Source organism: Desmodus rotundus, chromosome 3, assembly GCF_022682495.2.
Source record: "Desmodus rotundus isolate HL8 chromosome 3, HLdesRot8A.1, whole genome shotgun sequence".
Classification (NCBI taxonomy): domain Eukaryota; kingdom Metazoa; phylum Chordata; class Mammalia; order Chiroptera; family Phyllostomidae; genus Desmodus; species Desmodus rotundus.
Window position 1 is genome coordinate 130,876,038 of NC_071389.1, and position 20,353 is coordinate 130,896,390.

Consider the following 20,353-nt stretch of genomic DNA (forward strand, 5'->3'; position numbering starts at 1 on the left):
AAAAGTGGCAGAATATCACTAGATGGCTTTTTTTTCATAATTTTTATTTTTAAAAACATTTCTATTGTATTTTTTCTATTACCATTTACCCATACTATCTTCCAACTTCATCCATCCCCCTCCCCCAGCAATCACCATGCTGTGGTCTGTGTCCATGAATTCTTCATCTTTTTTGTCTCTTTTGCTCCATCCCTCCACCTCCTCAGTGCCCCCCAACCCCCAGCGCTGCAAGCCTGCTCTCTACCTATGAGTCTGTCTCAGTTTTGCTTGTTAGTTCAGTTTGTTCATTAGATTCCACATAGGAGTGAAATCATGTGGCACTTGTCTTTCTCTGACTGCCTTATTTCTCTTGTTTTTACATCATATTCTTTATTTTATTACATATATTATTGTTGTTCAAGTACAGTTGTTTCCATTTTCCCCCCACCTTGGCCCCCTGCACCACCCATTCCCACCTCCCACCCTCTATCCTACCCCCCTTGGCTTTGTCCATGTGTCCTTTATACATGTTCCTTGATGGCCCTTCCCCTATTTTCCCCCATTACCCCTCTCCCCCACCCCTCCTGTTACTGTCAGTTTGTTCTTTATTTCAATGTCTCTGGTTATATTTTGCTTGCTTGTTTGTTTTGTTGATTAGGTTCCACTTATAGGTGAGATCATATGGTATTTGTCTCTCACTGCCTGGCTTATTTCACTTAGCATAATGCTCTCCAGTTCCATCCATGCTGTTACAAAGGGTAAAGTGTCCATTAGTAGATGAGTGGATAATACAGGTATGGTACATTTATGCAATGGAATACTACTTGGCTATAAAGCATTACATTTTTTAAAAAATTAAAAAAATAAGAAAATTTTATACTAGATGACTATCCTAAGGAAGTGTAGCTCATACAGTTCTTCAGGCAGAAGGAAGGAGAAAAGATATGAATATAGCAAAAAGGAGCAATAAATACAACTATACATCTCCCCGGTACTATGGCCATAGGGGTCGTGGAGAAAAACAAATGATTACCAGTTACCCAAGAGAGCTAAGAGGCTGTGCTCTCAGCAGGTCCAAGATTTCAGTGAGAGTCAGAAGGTTACCACAGCATCGAGAGGAGATTTGGGGTGTTTGGGAAGGCATAGTAGATTATATTGCTACATCAAACTATGTTCTGATTTACAAACCTTCCAAAATTTTTGGAACTATCAAAATTTTTATGTCAGTTTTTTCTATTAAGTCTGCCTTAGTTGCAGTACACTTGATAGCAGGTAACAATTGGCAAGGGGACAGTGTATCCACACTTTCAAGACTTCCGAGTTTTATTTCTCTAGTTACTAACTTTATTAGTAGCACTTTTTATGTCCATTGTATTTAGAATACTAATTTTAAAAGGTTCATTTTTTATTTTGAAAGGAAATAACTAAAAATAGGACTCTATAATGGCAATCATATTTACATATTTATATTATTTAATCCCCCAACTTAAACATTATTATTATTGTTCTGTGAAGACGATGTTCAAACATTATCTTTGCAACTATGATCTTTCATCTCCAGAAAATACTTTGTTTGCCAAGAGTTCATTATTTAAAATTTTATTTATCAACGCTGTATTGATGGCATGCATTCTCTCTGTTTTTGATTGTCTGGAAATGTTTTTATTTTGTTCTTATTAATTTTTCTGGATATAGAATTCCAGTTGTTTTTCAATTAAAGTCAATTGTCAGCCTAATTGTCATTTCTATAGATGATATATCTTTTTCTGTTGCTGTTAAGATAATATCTTTTTTGCATACTATAGTTTCACAATGAATTGTCTAAATATGACTTAAAAAATTTCTGCTTGGGATTTATTGGAATTCCTTGATCTGAAGTTCCGTAACGCTCAATGATTTTGAAAAGTCTCAGCCATTATGTTTCCAAATATCTCTTCTTCTTCATTCTATTATCTTAGACCCTCTTAGTTATAACCTCTATACCTAACTGCCATTTTTGTATTTTCAATATTTCCTTTCTCTGATCTACATTTTGACAATTTCTTCAATAGTATCATTCTTTTCATTAAATTTCTCACTATCTTTTTCTAATCTGCTTTTATACACTAAGATAATTTGAATTACAGTAATTTTATTTTTCTGTTGTAGAAAGTCTGTCTGGTTCTTTTTCAACCCTGCTTGGTTATTATGCTTTTTATTATTACTTAAGTAACTTTTTGTTCATATTTTTAAATGTTTTGTTTCTTGAGATATATTAAAAATTCATTATTCTATTCTTTAGTAAGTTCAATAGCTGATGTCTTTTGAAATCTGATGTGTGTTTGTGTGTGTGTATTATTTTTTTCTTTTTCTTTGCTGGCTTTAACTATTGGTGTTTAGTGATTTTTATCAGTGAGCTCATATTACTTGAAACTTTATCTGTGGGAAATTTATGTGGCCTGAGTTGAAGTTGAGTTTCTTCAGAGAAAATTTATGCTATTTGCTTTTGAATGTTAGCAACTCAGGATTACAGATTTGTTTTAATTCAAATTCCTGCGGTACAGGCTGCATGGATTTGGGCCACATAGGTCCATAGGGACAGACTTGCAGTTCCAAAACTACGTCATTTTTCTTTCTTTCCCACCTCTTTATCAAGAGGAGTGGCAAGAGAAAAAAGTTTCTTTTCTGTTCTCTTTTGTGTAGTGGATTTACTTTCCTCTCTCCATTCCCTGAGAGTGAATGAACTACATTGCACTAGTCCAAGAGTTACCACTCACAGTGAATTCTGTGGCACTCTCCAGAAGAATTCAAGGTGCTCCCTGAAGTTGTCCAATATAATGGTTCTAGTTGAAATTGCATTTGTATAGGGTTCTAGCTCTTTATGCAGGCACATCCCTTATCCTTCTTCTGGCCTAAGGCTTTCTGGCAGTCCATACAGCTATTAATACTGAAATTCAAAGTTACCAGGATTGGCCAATATTCTCCAAGGCAAAGCTGGCTTTACTACCAGCTTCTATCTCTGGATACCTGTTTTTACTGTATTTTTGTTTCATTTTACTTTGTTTTGTTTTTTTGGCCACCACAGATTTCTAGCTTTCCTGTCAACTTAGCAAGTAATTGAAAGAAAAATCTGTTTTAATTTTATGCAGTGTTTTAATTACTTTTTAATTTTTTAAATAATCCTCACCTGAGGATATGTTTATTGATTTTAGAGAGGGGAAGGAAGGAAGGGAGGGAGGGAAGAAAGAAGAGAGGGAGAGAGAGAGAGAGCAAGCGAGAGAGAGAAACATCCATTTGAGAGAAAAACATTGGTTGCCTTCTGTATGCACACAGATGAGACATGAAAACTGCAACCTAAGTATGTGCCCACCAGGAACATACAACATGCAACATGCAGCTTTTTGGTGTAAGGGATGATGCTCCAACCAACTGAGCCACCTGGCCAGGGTAAATATTTTAATTAAGATAGTCGTTCAGTTTAAAATATATATTCCAATATTTTGCCAAAATTGGAATCCCACATGTAGTGTTAGCACTTAAATATATGTAGAGAACTATTTATGACCATTGCATTTAATACAGTAAAAACGTTAGTAGATGCAAAAACTAGCGTTTTATTTACTTATATCCTGTATCCTTAGGAAGCTCTTTTGCTGCCAGGTCATACATATGATATGCGGCATTGCATCTAGGAAAAATTACATGCCTTGTCATAGATCTTGTTTTAGACCAAAACTAATTTTTAACTTTTAATATACATGGGTAATTAATGAAAGACACAATCATTTAAAGTGTTTTCTAACCCTCTTTTATCTGAGCGTTTTTCAGTGTAAGATAGCTTAATACAGTTACAAGTATTTTAATAAAAATATCATCCTGTAAGCATTATTCTGTAAAATCATCATATGAATTTTCCGTAGAGATAAAATCTCTTCTTCCATGATTTTCTGTGTATAATTTATCTACATCTTGCTTCATTTAAGATATTTATTACAAGGGTTTTCAGGAACAACTCTAAAGGACACATGGACAAAACCAAGGAGGGTGGAATCAGGGAAGGGTGGTGGGGATGCCTGGAGTGGGGGGTAAATGCAGACAACTGTACTTGAACAACAATAAAATAGTTACACAAAAGATATTTATCACAATTACATCCTAGTGCACTTGGAGGAGAACTTCAGCAGAATAGGTTTTTAGGATGGGATTGTTTCATGGATTTAGTTCATTTTCCTTTTCTTTCAGTGCCTGATAGTGCACCAGAAAATATTACTTACAAAAATATTTCCTCTGGAGAGATTGAAATATCATTCCTTCCCCCAAGTAGTCCCAATGGAATAATACAAAAATATACAATTTATCTCAAAAGAAGTAATGGAAATGTGGAAAGAACTATAGATACAACCTCTTTGACCCAGAGCATTGAAGGTAAAAAAATTATATATATCTATATATATATATATTTATAATGTTGTATATTTAGATTTATATTGACAGAGTGGCCAGAAAAATGTTAGCTTGTTATACTATGAATGGTATTTATGAGTAGTTTTATACAGACTATGAAGATTCTGGCTTTTTGATTAAATAAGCTAGGAGTTTATTTCAGCTGACATGAAAGAATTTTTAGGTCAATCCTTGTTCATATTACTCTATATCATTTTGTCTTCTTAATAGGAGTTACTCTTTCCAAGATTTACATTTTCATTTAGCTTTTACTTCTGGAAGATTGCTAAGAGACCTTTCATAGTTTGCCGTGTGCATATTATTAAAGGATATTTCCTAAGTCTCAACTCGTCCATTTTATTTCTATTTAGGACTGAAGAAATATACTCAGTATGTGGTTGAGGTGTCTGCTAGCACTCTCAAAGGTGAAGGAGTTCGGAGTGCACCCATAAGCGTACTGACAGACGAAGATGGTAAGTGTGGCAGTAGATAGGGATATTTTGAGTTCATCCCGTTTCAAAAGCCATGTATGTAGATGAAGCTATAGCATAAAAAAATCCCCTATCCTTTGGTAGCAGTGGTGAGCCATGCCAGCCCTACACAGATCTCACTGTCATGGTGTAAAAGAAGCTGGCGTAGTCAGATGAACGTTCAACAAAATCAGGTGTACAATGCTTTTTTTTGCATTATTCTGGAGTCCTAAAAATCTGTGCTTTATAAAAATATCACTAATACTTTTTAATCAGAATTTTTAAGGCTAAAATTTTGGTTTGAATGGTTTGAACATCAACTAACATATTAGTTGTGCTAACTGTGTTTTTCAACTTTTGTGTTCATAAGATTAGACATTTACATAAGTTTTGTAGCAGATTCTGTTATGTCAACCTGTAACAGTTTTTTTAAAAATCTAATTAGAGTTAGTTTGCTAATGAGTTCAAGTTATTTTCCAGTTTTGCTGCATAATTGCAAGATGGTATTCCTGAATGTTAATAACCTTCCTATTGAATATTTAAACATACGTTTTCCAACCTGAAAAAATCAATTTTATTACCAAGACTACTTTACACCAATACCTCGCCAAGTTAGAGACATATATCATCCTTAGAAAATTACTTTTGAGGAATGTATTTGTATTTGTATTTGTATTTTATGTTTTATACATTGTATGTTTTGGGACTATTAATTTTTTCTATAAAAGGAAGCCCTATTGCCATGAGGGGTGGGCCTGTAAATAGCATAAGTTTGTGTAAAGCATCTCTGTTTCCTCTCTCTTTCAAGTTCCCCCACCTTCAACCTAGGTTGTACCCTGATGATGTTCAGATTTTAGTCATTCACCAGGGCAAAATGTGCATTGTACACTTCTAGAAAAGGCTTTTTCTCCGCATTGACTTATGTTATTCAACATAATAAAGTCTTTGGAACCCTATTCTCCCATTTCAGGCCTCTCACTGTCTCACCTCCACCAAATTACTTCATCAAAGCATGGTGGTAGGGTCCTCTGGGTTGCCCCACTTTCTCAGTGTTCTCAGAGGTTATTCTTTCTTAGTCATTGTCTCTACTTACTACACTTGTTTCTCTACTAAAATTTACCTGCCCAAATTTGCATTTTTTTAGTTTAAAATTTTTTCCAATTATAGTTTGCATGTAATATTATTTTGCATTAGTTTCAAGTGTATACAATAGCGATTAGACAATCATATGGTTTACAAAATGTTCTCCTCAATATTTCCAGTACCCACTTCACTGTACATGGTAATTATAATGTTAATGGATATATTTCTTATGTTATACTTTACATCCCCATAACTATTGTGTAACTATTAGTCTGTACTTTTCAATGCCTTCACCTTTTACATCCAATTCTCCCCTCCCCCTTTCCTGTGGTAAGTATCAGTCTGTCCTCTGTATTAAGGAGTCTGTTTCTGTTTTGTTTGTTAATTTATATTGTTCTTAAGGTTCCACATGTAAGTTAAATCATATGGTATTTGTCCTATCTGACTGACTTATTTCACTTAGCATAATACCCTTTAGGTCCATCCATGCTGTTGCAAATTGTAAGATTTCATTCTTTTCTGTGGCTGAGTAATATTCCCTTGTACATATGTACCACATCTTTTTATCCTCCTGTCTATTGATGCGCACTTGGGTTGCTTCCTTAGTGTGGCTATTATAAATCATGCTGCAATGAACATAGGGGTGCATATCTTCTTTGGAATTAGTGTTTTGGATTTCTTCAGTTGTATTCCCAGAAGTGGAATCATTGGGTGATAAAGCTGTTCCATTTTTAATTTTTTGAGGAACCTTCATACTGTTTTCCATGGTGGCTGCACCAGTCTACATTCTCCCCAACAGTACACAAGGGTTTCCTTTTCTTCACATCCTCACCAACAGTTGTTTGTTGATTTATTGATAATAGACATTCTGATCACAGTAACCCAATATCTATGGCACACAGAGAGAGCAGTCCTAACAGAGAAATCCATAGCATTACAGGCCTACCTCAAGAAATAAGAAAAATCTCAAATAAACAATCTAAACTTACACCTAAAGGAACTAGAAAAAGAATAAGAAAAGACCTAAGTGAGTAGAAGAAAGGAAATAATACATATCAGAGGGAAATAAATGAAACAGAGTCTAAAAAACAGAGATCAATGAAACCAAGGACTGTTTTTTGAAAAGATAAACATTCATAAATCAATTAACGTGATACACCACATAAACAAAATGAAGGATAAAAATCATAAGATAGATGCAGAAAAGCATTTGATAAAATCCAGTACCCATATATGATAAAAACTCTCAGCAAAGTGGCAATAGAGGGAATATATCTCAACATAATAAAGGCCATATATGACAAACCTACAGGTAACATCATACTCAATAGGGAAAAACTAAAAGTATTTTCCTTAATGTCAGGAATGAGATAGTGATGTCTGCTTTCACCTCTCCCATTCAACATGGTACTGGGAGGCCTAGCCACAGCAATCAGACAAGAAGAAGAAATAAAAGGCACCCAAATTGGAAAGGAAGAAGTAAAACTGTCATTATTTGCCAACTTCTTTATTTCTAATGTAATTAAATTGTTCTGAGATTTTGAGATCTTTCGTAAAGGAACCTAGGCCAGTAATGAACATATATTTCCAACAGGCAGGGCTTTTTACCTCTCAAGTTGATAGTTTCAAATTATACTACACATCTGAATACCTGGGCTGGTAGAAACACAGAGTCAAGGTAAACTTTCATTGAAATCCTTGGCCATACAACTGTAATTGAATAACAATAAAAATTTAAAAAAAAAAAAACCTATCTATTTGACTGTGGAAAAAAAAAAAAAAAAGAAATCCTTGGCATCATTGGTGCAATTTCTAAGGAACAAGGTGAAGAACAAGACCCCTTTATCCAAAACTTACAAGGAGATTGAGAAAGGATGAAGTCCTGAGAAACTTTGCTTAATTGGATATTAAGAGCTCCTTGTCCTCATGAACTTTCAGTTCAGTAGGAGAGAGAGAAATTTAACAAATATGTAAACAAATAATTTTGATAATTCTAATTCCTCATATAACAATTCCCCAAAATTATTCACCAGGACCAAAGAAGGACTGTAGCTATTCTGAGGCATGTGAAAAAGTGCAGCTGAGCAAGTTATCTCTAAGCTGTGACTTGAAGTAAGATGAGTAAAGAGGGAGAGATAAGGAAGGTAATGCCCGGCAGAGAGAGTAGGAGCCTTAGGAAGGCCCTTCTCATGTATTCTCATATGCTTTGTCATGATGAATTGGATAGATTGCAAAAGATACTGCATTTATTTTTCTAATTTTTCCAATTTTATTTTATTTGGATTGTAATTTAGGATACAAATGCCAAAATTATTAGAACAGTTTGTTATTGTAGATATGCAGTATTTTATTTAGATAGGCATGTTAACTATATTCATTGAGCAGTGCACAATTTTTCATAACAAATACCCCAAAATATAGGAAGATTAAATGTAGAATACCAAGAATTATCTAATATTTCACATAAGTATCTTAAAACATAGTATGGAAAGAAATGCTTAGTTACAGTGTATATTCTAAATCAGTATTATTTTTGATTGAAATCTTTTTTTTTCCAATAATAAACAAAAGTTAAGTTTTGCAAAGACGTTAGGGAAAATATTATAGGCTTCTGTTTTGACAAGTGAGAGTTCTCAGTCAGAGGTAATGCATGTCTTGGGAAACAGACTCTCCAAATGATATGTGGATTCCTGTGATAATCAGTATTTGATAGCATTTTTATTATAGTGCCAGTCGGAATAGCTAATGAAAATATAAATACAGCTGTCACCATTATTCCTTAGAGCTCTTCTCATAAACCTTTTCTCTGCTCAGTAAACTTTCTTTTGTAAAAATTGTTGTTACCAAAAAATGAAAACACACAGAGACATATGTATACAAACATGTATAACTGAGATTACTCAGAAAATAAAAATTAAAATAATCCAAGTAGCACTTTTTCAAAATTATTGGAAAAAATGATGTGTACATGTATTAACATTATTCAAATATGTCAAAAAATTCTCAAAATTCCTATTAGCTTACTATTTGTTAATTTTCCATGTAAAACTATAAGGATCAAGGTTTTCATAATTTATACCCTTTAATATGCAAAAAGTTGTATATCAATATTCTAAGACATTACTATATACTGGTATAGTTGCTGAGAAATGCTTTTCTAAATGTTTTATCTAAATGGAAATATAAACTTGGCTAGCTAGTATATAGTAATATGTGCTTATTCAATGTAGAATTGCTAAAGTATTTGAATCCTTGCACTGTTTAGAAGTAAGAATTACTGTTTATGTGCCACATTGGTGTTTGTTTTGTTAACCATTCAATTTGGAAGACTCAGTGAACAGATTCCAATATTATTTTACATTTTATTGACACAAATGAAATTGAGGGGTGTAGTTTTTATTTGTGGGGTCAGTCATTGTAACTGCTCTCCCAATGTAATGCTTAACAATTTCCCACTTCTTAGATGTCTGATTTTTTGCATCTATTTTTATTTTGGGGGGAGCTTTTTTACTGTGTATTATATTCATTCACCATAGAGTTTTATTTTTATTAGAGAATGATAATTGACTGAGATGTACTTAGGCAGTAGGTGAATCACTATGACATAGCCCTTGTTCTTTTTTCTCATGAACTGTTTTTTTCCATTGAATCACAGAAACAGATGTTCTAACACCACCATGCAAAATCTTCTTTTATCATCTAATTTTGAAAGTAAACATCAGTCTCCCATGCCCATGGAGAAAAGCACTGTACCTGATTCATTTCCCAGAAAGCTTATAATAAAAATTTTGTGCATCTGCATTTTAACCTTTTTAATATATGTTCAATAAAATAAATTATCTTATACTCTAAATTTTCAGCTCCTGATTCTCCCCCCCATGACTTCTCTGTAAAACAGTTGTCTGGTGTCACTGTGAAGTTGTCATGGCAACCACCCCTGGAGCCAAATGGAATTATCCTCTATTACACAGTTTATGTCTGGTAAGAATTTTTTTTTCTTTTTTGGAAATAGTTCTGAGGACAAGTATTAATCTGTAACATAATAGGAATGCAGTTTTTTAAATTTCAGGATTTGATACTACATTAGAACCTGATTATTAATAGGCCAGTTAATATGCTTTTATTAAAAACAAAGTTTTTCCCATATTATGTGGAGATCCAAGCATTGTCAAATAATACAATTATTTGTAATTAAAACAAAGCAATGATCTATTATGCATAATTATACTAAATTTCTTCTCTTTAAAGTTACTGACTGATAAGTGAATACTTAAATCTTGTAGTTTTACAGAAATATTCTTTATATGACAGTTTTTCAAAGGTTCCTTGAGCATAATCATTCTGACTAAAATTTAACTAAAAGATATTTTTTGAGGAATATGTTATGGTCAGTTTTTCATGGGAATGTAAGCCATGGATTTATTTTTTTCTAATCACCTTTGTTTTATTTTCTATTTATGCATCATTTGTGAAAAAGATAAAATCCTACAGTGTATCTCATGTCAATTGAACAACATAGCTATACTGCTTCATGAAAATTCAATAGATAAAAATACTAATTTTCATCTAATGTTGATGATATTAAAAGGATTCATCAGTTATGTAATATAGTTACTAGTGCATTTTAAATATCTCAACTCAGAAAACACATTTTATACAATATTTTATAGAACATGGGCATTTCTTACTTTTGATTCCTGAATTGGAAGATCCAGCATTGAGAAGCTACAGTAGTTTTTAAAAGTCTCTTCTTTCTCCTAAATTAGGATTTTTCTTTTTCTAATCTGTCTTCAAACTCTTTGCAAACTGCTATGTAGGACACCTCCTATGTTCTTCATTCCCTGATTCCTAGCCATTTTGCCTAGTCATGGCGAAATTGAGAGTGACATGAGATGTCAGTGGGAAGAGAAGCAGTGGGAAAAAGGTAACCATTTCCCTCTGTTCCTGTGTTTATTCATTTATCCCTTCATTTAACAATATTGAAGGAGTACCTATATGCCTAACGAAAACACACATGTGATCCCTGCCCTTATGGAGCCTACATTCCCAAGGGATAACTGCACTGTAGACCCATAAACAGAAACCTAGCTGGCTCATAATTAAGGAAGTATTTTTGAATGGATGAATGAATTAAGAGTATATTTTAAGAGTTAGAAATTGGTATTGACTTTTTCTCTTTGAATTTCTGCCATAAGAGTAGTGATGAGTAGTAGTGATGCTCTTACAGACAAGGGATGCTTCAGGTCGAGTAGGATAAGATCACATGAAGAAGGAACAAAAATGGAAAAACATGTTAACATCTTCAAGGATATTATCTGTAACAGACTGAGATATTATTAATGATAATGAAATATATAGAGGCATTTAAAAGTTTCTAACATCTTCTTACTAACACTTGTTGGAAGCTTTAGCTCATGTAGTTAAAGGAAGAGTTTTAATTCTGGCTTCTTTCACAATCACTAATGCTTTTTGAGGATTTTTGTCATACACCTTATTGGGAAGACCTGGAGGCGGGTATTATAACATAATGCACATGGGTCTAAAGTCCGAGAGACATGGGTTTGAATTTTGACTCTGACAATTATCTGTATAGTTCTCTTAAAATACTTTATAAATGGTGGCTATCAGTATTAATAGGGTTCCTGTTTTAGAAGTCCTTATTTCTCTCATAATTCTGCTTGTATTGCTTTAGCTGTTCCAATAATTATCATTAAAAAAAATCTTTGAATACTTACTCTTTTCAGTATGTCCGCAAAATGCAGTCTTCTTATTACATTTGTTGCACTTGATGACTTCTCTCTTTGTCATAAATATTTCTTTACAACATGGCTCATGAGGGATAATGTGTAATCATTTTATATCCACTATTATGTGAGTCATATACTCTTTGTGGATGGTGTGTTCAGAAATCTGCTTTAACCCATTACATTTTAAGTTAATTTTTCCTTCTAAAGTTTGCTTTCTGAAATAATTTTATCATCTAGCAAGATGATAAAGAAGCATTTTTCCTCAGCTATATTGATAAATTATGCTTTTGTGTTTTCAAAGGATACATAATCCTTACATTCTTAAAGCAACTGCTATTCAATAAATAAATTTCTATTAGCATACTGTAATCTTACTGTTCTAATACATTGTGGATTAAGTAAACTGATGTACATTTTATTTATTTATGGTTGAATTCAACTTGGATTGTTTAGCAATTTTACTTCTATATTATGCATGAAGTTAAACAGTAGTTTTCTCCTTTTTAAATAAAACTTCTGAGTGAATGGTCTATAAGGTTTAGCTAAAACACTGTGGAATGAAAATGATGCTGAAAATTCTAGCTTCTGTACGGATTTTGGCTTTGAAATGTTTTGCACATTTCTTAGCTGTAATTACGAAAGCAATTCTGAATCAATTAGTCTGACAGATGTTTATTAAACTCTGTGGGGAGATATAAAATATATAGAACTTTGAAATGATTACAGACTAATTGGAGATAAAATAGGCCCATGTAAAATATTTTAAAAATTTTGCCAAGCAGTATGTTAGGCAGTCAAACAATTCTAATGCAACTTTCAAAATCAAATTAGTCAAATTATTTCCCCCATAACAAAAAGCTTACCTTTGAAAATGGCCTTCCATATGCTAAAAAGTATAGTTAGTCTTATTTCTTCCAGTTTTCTAAAAGATTTTCACCCTTTTAAAACTACCTGATGGTTTGAGTATATGATAAGATCAATAATCAGAATGGGAAAAGGGCCATTTCACATTTCATGAATTTACTCCCATTTTGTAATGAAGGTGGTAAAGACAAATTCATACACCAGGAGAACATCTCAGTGGAAACAACATATGAAAGTTCAGAGGCAACATGAATAAACTGTGTCTTTTACAATACAAGACCAATAGTATTGTCGAAAGGGGATTTGGGGGCCAAATTGGGATGATGAGTGATACACCGATAGAGGGAGTATTGTTGAGTATAAGAGTGTTCTTGGTCTTTTAACTTGAGGTTTCTAGTGAAATATTAAAAGCTCTTTTTTTGCGCTTTCTTGCTAGTCATTTTTTTCAAGGATGTGCAAATACTATTGTTTCATACTTCCAACTCCAGTTATAGACTCTTGTAAAAACACTTATTTTTGAGCAAAAAGATGCATATACATGAATGTTTATTACAGTATTTGTCACAGCCAAAACAGTATCTAAATTACCAACCACAGTAGGTTAATTAGTAAAAAATGAAGAATAGTCATTCAGTGGGCTACTATAAAGCAGTTCAAATGGGTCAACTTGAACTACAGGTATCAAACTTGATAAATATCAAGACAATCATAAACAAAAAAGACAAGTTATAGAATACATGGGCAAAATACATTTACATAAATTTTAAACTATATAAAATCATAGTATATCTTTTTTGTACATTTTAATTAAAATATTTTAATTTTTGGTAGTTATTTTTAATGAATGACTTGGATGAAGCTTAGGGTCAAGGTCACAAACAGGCTGCATGTTGACCACCTGATCTTCGCTGAACCTGCATACTGTCAATAACTTCTGAATAGAAATCCAGCAGCATTTAAAAATGAGTAGGACCCTGGCCAGTGTATCAGCTGGTTAGAGCATCATCCTGAAATACCAAAGTTGCAGGTTTGATCCCCAGTCAGGGCACCTACAAGAATCAACCAATACATGTGTAAATAAGTAGAACAATGAATTGTTTCTCTTGGTTTCTCAGAAAAAAATCAATAATAAAAAGTATTTTAAAATGAGTAGATTCTTGGTAAAACTTCAGGTTCCTTTGTTTCTTAGAAAAATCAACATACTTCTTCCATATTCCCCATGATAAGATCACCTGGCATTGAATGGAGGCTGTCTTTAGATGAAGCTTTCGTTGTGTGGTTTACCACAGTTTTTACCACAACTTGTTTTAAAGCCAATCTTTTTACTCATTTATTTTGCCTGTCTGGAACTCAAATGTTTAAACCCTAAACTTAAGGGATTTCTTCACTTCTTTTGTGAAGTGCACAAAGCTGGGAGAAATTGTGATTTCTCTGCATTATAGATTTGGGGAACAAAATGTCTTGGAGAGCTAAAGAAAAAGGCTCAAGAGGGAGAGTAGAGTAGTTATCATTTGGGGACAGATGTGTTTGGTTTCTCACATATATTTTCTTATTTATTTTCACAACAGTACCGTACAGAGAAGACTATTATCCTCATTTTATAGTTACAGAAATCAAGTCTTGATGAGAGTAAAGAGTAATGTAAGTTTGCAAGCTAGCAGATGGCAGCATCAGAATTCAAACTCGAATCTGCCCTACTCCCAAACATTGCTTTCCTCACATCACTAGGAATAAATTTATAATTTGTCTGTGTTATAAAAACTCAGTAGTATACTTCAGGATTTTGGAAATATTAGTTTGATAAAAGCGTTTACAATAAAGACTTAAGAGTAAAAATAAAGTTTATTGCATCAAGTCATATGGGTTATTTCTACTAAAAATATCACTGGCTTGATATTGATTTGCATCAGTTGATTGAATGTATTCTTTATGAGAGAAAAATTAGACTGTTTCATGTGTAAACCAGTTAGATCCCTGATCCCCACTATTTAAATAATATATGGACAAAGTAAAGCTTGTTCAGGAAGAGTGATGGAGATGCTGGAAATACTCAGGATTGATGCATATGAGAAATGCTTAAAAGAATAAGAATAGTTATTAGTCAAGATTCTTTTAGTTTCCAGTGACTGGATCCAAACTAAATTGACTTAAGCAAAAATGGGAATTTATTGACCCCTGTAGCTGAAAGTCCAGAGGTATGCTAACTGGATGTAAGAGCTTAAATAGTTTCATTAGCTGTGGTTAGTAGCAAGATACTTGGCCAGGACAACAGCAGGGTGGGCATGTGTCTTGAGTATAACAAATAGCACAGGAGGAAATGGCAAGAGGTGAAGCTGAAGAGGTGGGTGGGCCAGTCACTCCATGGATGAGAGGGGAGGGAGTTAATTGTTGTATTGCATGGGATTTAAAGATTTATTTTAACCATACACCCAACGTTCAGACCCCCGGAGAAAACATTCCAAGAACTTTTTGTTATTCTTGGAATAAAAACCCAAATTCATTACTTTGGCCTGAGGGATTTTGTCCTCTGTCAGGGGACGAAATGCCTCTCCTCCCACTCAAGCACAATCTCTCCTTCGGCCTTCTGGACTGTAATTACATATGCCTTCTCTAAGACCCTAGTTTATAAGTGCATTCTTTCTCGGCTTCACCCTCATTCTCTGTACTGAATTCTTCCTCTAATCTTGTAAATGCGTCTTTTTCTGCTAAAGACAAACACAGGAAGTAGAATTAAACCGAGTCAACCAGCTAACCAAATGATGACAATAAGAGCAATAGCAACAATTGAATACCCTATGTCAACTCAGACTATCTCTGGGACTCCAGAAAAGCATCAGGATCATAGACTGGGCAACTATTTATGCCTTGCTAGTTTGGGGCTGTTTAATACCTAAGCACTAAACTACTGATACTACCCAACTGTTCAGAGAAATTACGCTAAAGTGTAACGTAGAAGAGTAATTGCCTTGTAGTGGGAAAATATGAGGGAGAGAATCATTTGGTAAAAATCAAGTAAATGGATGTTGAAATTTTTTATTTTAAGGGAGTGGAATTTAGTGAGTGAAAGGATTTATCTAGAACATTTACATAAGAGCAATTAAAGTTTTGAAGATGAACTCATAGGCATGAACAGAGATGGATGTATCACCAGGTTAGATTGCTCCCAGGAAAGAAAATATAAAATGATGTAGCTTAGAACGAAGACCTTGACATTTCGATGGTCTCCAACTTCGTGCAGGAAAGCATTCATGTTCACATTTAGGGAAAATTTAAGTCTTCCCATGGGGTTTTGGTATCCATGACTCCTTCACCAGCAATTGCTGCCTGGCATGGTTCTGAAGTGACAAAAGTTGAGCAAGTGACTTGGTAAAGCAGAGCAAAGAAACTGCTCTTATGCTTTAGAATTTCCTTTATGCCATAAAAATTACTATATTTTTTCTGAATAATTTCAGAGTAATTTTAATACTTTTGATTTTTCAAATTCCAAACAGCTTTAAAAATGTTGTAATAAGTTCCTAGATTTAAATCATTAAAGTAACTGCACTCAAGACTTTCCTCAATTTTTTTCTCACTTTGAAAATTTGCACGAATCAGGAGGTTTGGCTGATGTTGAAAGTCATCTGTTTTAGAGGTTAAATATTGTGTGACATTTATATTCCTTCCATTTCCACACAGTTTGTGACTTTGGGTATGTGAGAGTGAGACCTGCTTTGTCAGGTAGGCCTTCTGGCCACCTCTTCCCCCTCACTCAACCCTCTATTCTACTCTCAGATCTTATAAACTAGCTCTCTACTAAACAATTTCTTGCATCTTTAGGGCCTCTTGCTTTATTTTCCTTTTCTACTCATTCGTCACAACTAATTTTTGTGTGTGGGAAGAAAGCTTTTAGGCACTGGGGTGGGGATGGTTTGTGGTTGTCATCTTTAGGGAGATCACATGGTTATTAATGAATTGTTTTATAACTATTTCCTGTTTTGTCTTTCTCTTTTGTGGAGAGACACCGTACCTGAACTCGTAATCATATCTAATTTAGTTCCTGATACAAAGTAGATACTCAGTAAATTTTGTTGAATTTGGCTAAATATTGTTTGCATATCTGTCATCTCTAATTTCAGAGGAGGTGGACACGGTATCTCTCCTTGGAGCACTATCCATAAGAACAATCCCTCCCTAACTCCAACATATGTTGTTCGCCATTTAAAAGACTAAAGAAAATAGAGGAAAAAAGTGTAAACGAGTTATTAAAATGGACCACAAATGACCAATAAACATCTGAGAAGACATTGTATCTCCCTCATGGTCTAAGATGCACAAATTACAGATTTCTTTTTGTCAATTAAACTTGCAGAAATTAAAAAAGATTAATATCCAGACTAATAGTGAGAGTTTGCCAAAATGTGTATTTCCACACAGTATTGTGATTCTAAATTATAATAAGTTGTAATTTGGAAGAGAAATAATTTTGGAATGGTAATCATTCAAATAATAAAAATTCAAACCATTAGATTCAGTAATCACAGTACTGGGAATTAGCCTACAGTAATAAAATTACCATTATGAAAAGATATTTGTGTAAGAATGATTACTGCATCATTGTTAGTAATAACTAATGAAAAAAAGAGAGACAACCTAAATGTTAATTTAAAGAATGGCTAAACACCTATGATACATTCAAATTAGGCAACTACAAAAAATAATTATATAGATCATTATTTATATGGTCAGAGAAGAATAATCAAGATATAGAAGAACATACACTCTTATAATGGGGATAAAACCCTGTAATGAAATACATAATGATCCTATTATAATATTTTTAAACTAATAAGAGCAAAACAGATTTTAAACTAAATCAGCTAAAACCAATGTGACAACTGATTACAGCTGTGTCAAAGCTGAGCTTCTGTGCGCGGGAGGGAGCGCCCCCCTGAACCTCAGCACTGCTCCCTGAGATGGCCCCTCAGAGAGCAGAGGGAGCTCAGGCCCCAGCCCAGAGGTGGATGTGTGTTCGCTCCAATCTGGCAACAGCACGTGAGCAAGGAGGATGGGGTCAGGTCCTCAGGGGCAGCATCACAACTCTCCTTTCTGTTTTCCTTGGTTCTCATTTTTATTGGAACCTGGCTATTATATAAAAGATACTAACTTGTATCAGAAGTTGAAATTTTAATTGGAATTCATTTATGCTCAGATATTTTTCTGCCTTAGTCATTAAAATATTGGCCACAATCCTAAAGCTCCAAAAGAAAAACAAATAAACCCCACACAGAAAAGACTTATTAACATCTGAAAAATTTTGTTAACACTTCTTTCTCTGGGAGTAAGTCAAGATATATATAGAAACTATATTTACATATGGTAACTGAGGATTAATGAGTTTGTTATTTAGATAATTTATGAATACTATTTTATTTTTATTGAAATATTCAGGTAGGTCAGACAAAATTTTTCCTGATCTGAATTTCCCAGGTAATTGCCTTGATTCTACACTATCTATGGAACATACTCAGGGTTTTTCTCCTTGTAGGTAAGTACTTATCTGCAGTATGTTCTTGTAGTGATCAGGGCAAGAAGGCAATGCAAGACAGCTGATAGCATTGAAAAATATGCTGGAAAAGGATTTTTAAAAAATAGATAAGCGATTAATTAGATTACTTTAATTAATTTCATAGCCTTAGAGATCTGAACCGGGTTAGCTATTTTGTAGTGTTCTGACGACAGGAGTTTGGAACTGGGCAAAGTTTCTGTGCCAAGGCCTCTTTGAGACCAATAGCCACAGTACTGAGTTTGAAGGGACCCTCTCTGTGTCAGTGAAGTCAAGGAAAGCTCTTCCTACTGCTTGTGCAAAAGGATATCTGATCAAACTGTTTCAAATTGATGAGTAGCCTGGCTTATCCTGCCTGTCTCTATTAGCATACTATGAATCTGTATTTTTCTCACAGTGGTAAGCTTTTCAACTCTTTTGCAGATAACCATATGCATTTTTGGAGGGAAATGATGCTTTTGTAATGGTAAAATCTTGGCTGCATTGTCTCTTTGTGGATATCCTTAACTCACCTAAAATCTATTATTCCTTGTAATTATTCAAGATTTCAAATGTCTCACCCCAGCCAGGTCGCTCAGTTGGTGGGAGCATTGTCCCATGCACCAAATGGTTGCAGGTTCGATCCCCAGTCAGGGCACAAATGGGAGGCAACCAATCAATGTTTCTCTCTCACACCAATATTTCTCTCTCACATCAATGTTTCTCTCTCTTCCTCTTTCTCTAAAATCAGTAAACATATCCTTGGGTGAGGATTAAAGAGAAAAAAATAATTCAAATATTTCAATAGTAAAGAAAGGACATTTTATATTCAGAGGGAATATCAATTTATATCTCAGATACTTTGTGTTTCTAAAGAAGAAAAAAATGACATTACAAGGAATATGCTTTTTTTCCCTGTAATATTGGTCATATTTACTTATGTAAATTTTTAAATAATTAATTTTATTGCTCTTAAAATCTAAATTTTCTTTAAAAATGCAGTTTTCAGCAACTCTATGTCCATGTTAATTCTTTAATGAAGTTCTAATTTATACCTTATTCAAAACTAGGTAGCCTAATATAACTGAAGTAAAATAATGGTACTTTTCTTTATTACTTAGCAACATTTTGTTCTTTAGGGTTTTCCCCTTCCTCCTGGGATTTTGCTATTTACTTGGAGAATATTGAGTTAATATTTATTTTCTTTTCTTCATGGACACTTCAAATACTTTTGAGATTTTAATTGAGTGGGAGATGTGAGCTCAATTTTTTCCCTGTGTTACACATATATTATTTTCAGTCCTGTTCCTAATTAAATACATGATAACCCACAGGCTTACTGTTTTAGATACTACTGTTCAGACATTTACTATTTATTTGTTTGAATTTATTTGAAGTAGATGTTACTTTTATACAATATATGAAAAATGAGTTTGATAAATATGTATTATAAATAAGATTTTTCCACACTTAAAAGAACAAATATTTGAACAACTAAAACACTGGTATGAAAATAAATGCTTATCACTTTGAATATACAGTTCCTAGAGATTTATTAAAATCAGTCCAAGCAAACTCTAATATGTATACACCTTATTAACACTTGGTTGAATTACTGAATATACTTGAAAACCAAAGAAATTTATTTATTGAGTTGTTCTGAAATTCTCTTTTTAGCATTTCAGGGTAAGTGGTATCTTTATCTTATTAGTTTGGATTAATAAATTTCTGTGCATACATATTTACTTTTAATGTATTGCTCAAATTGTACATGTGACATTTAACTTAAAAGTCGATTATACAGATAATCTCTTTTTTCTCTCTCAGGGATAGGTCATCGTTAAAATCTATTAATGTAACTGAAACATCGTTAGAGTTCTCAGATTTGGATTACAATGTTGACTACGGTACATACGTAACAGCTAGCACCAGATTCGGTGATGGGAAAACAAGAAGCAATATTATTCACTTTCGAACACCTGAGGGAGGTGAGTTTTTATCCACATGGGCCAAGTACAAGAATATCCTACCCAGACAAAATAAGTGTTAAGTATTTTTTAAAAAAGTATTTTTAAGCCTAATATGTGTCATCGGTGGGATGGAAAATTGCTCTTTGGTTGCTAATTGTGTAATGTTGATAAAGTTAGTTGACCTGTCTGTGCCTTAATTTCCTATCTGTGTTATGGAAACAATATAGTATCTACTTAACAAGGTTCTCTGAGGATTAAATGAGTTTATATTTGTAAATGCACTCAGCACAAAACTGG

The 20,353-nt window shown here is 33.5% G+C and overlaps 1 protein-coding gene across 1 annotated transcript in view; it reads left to right on the plus strand.

The window, feature by feature from the left end:
* PTPRQ (protein tyrosine phosphatase receptor type Q) overlaps nucleotides 1-20,353 on the plus strand; it is a 196,997-nt gene that overhangs the window by 43,974 nt on the left and 132,670 nt on the right. The window contains exons 15-18 of the mRNA XM_024579714.3: nucleotides 4,201-4,383; nucleotides 4,773-4,874; nucleotides 9,815-9,935; nucleotides 19,914-20,074. Of these exons, the coding sequence (XP_024435482.2) occupies nucleotides 4,201-4,383; nucleotides 4,773-4,874; nucleotides 9,815-9,935; nucleotides 19,914-20,074 (567 nt within the window). The remainder of the gene's footprint in view (nucleotides 1-4,200; nucleotides 4,384-4,772; nucleotides 4,875-9,814; nucleotides 9,936-19,913; nucleotides 20,075-20,353) is intronic.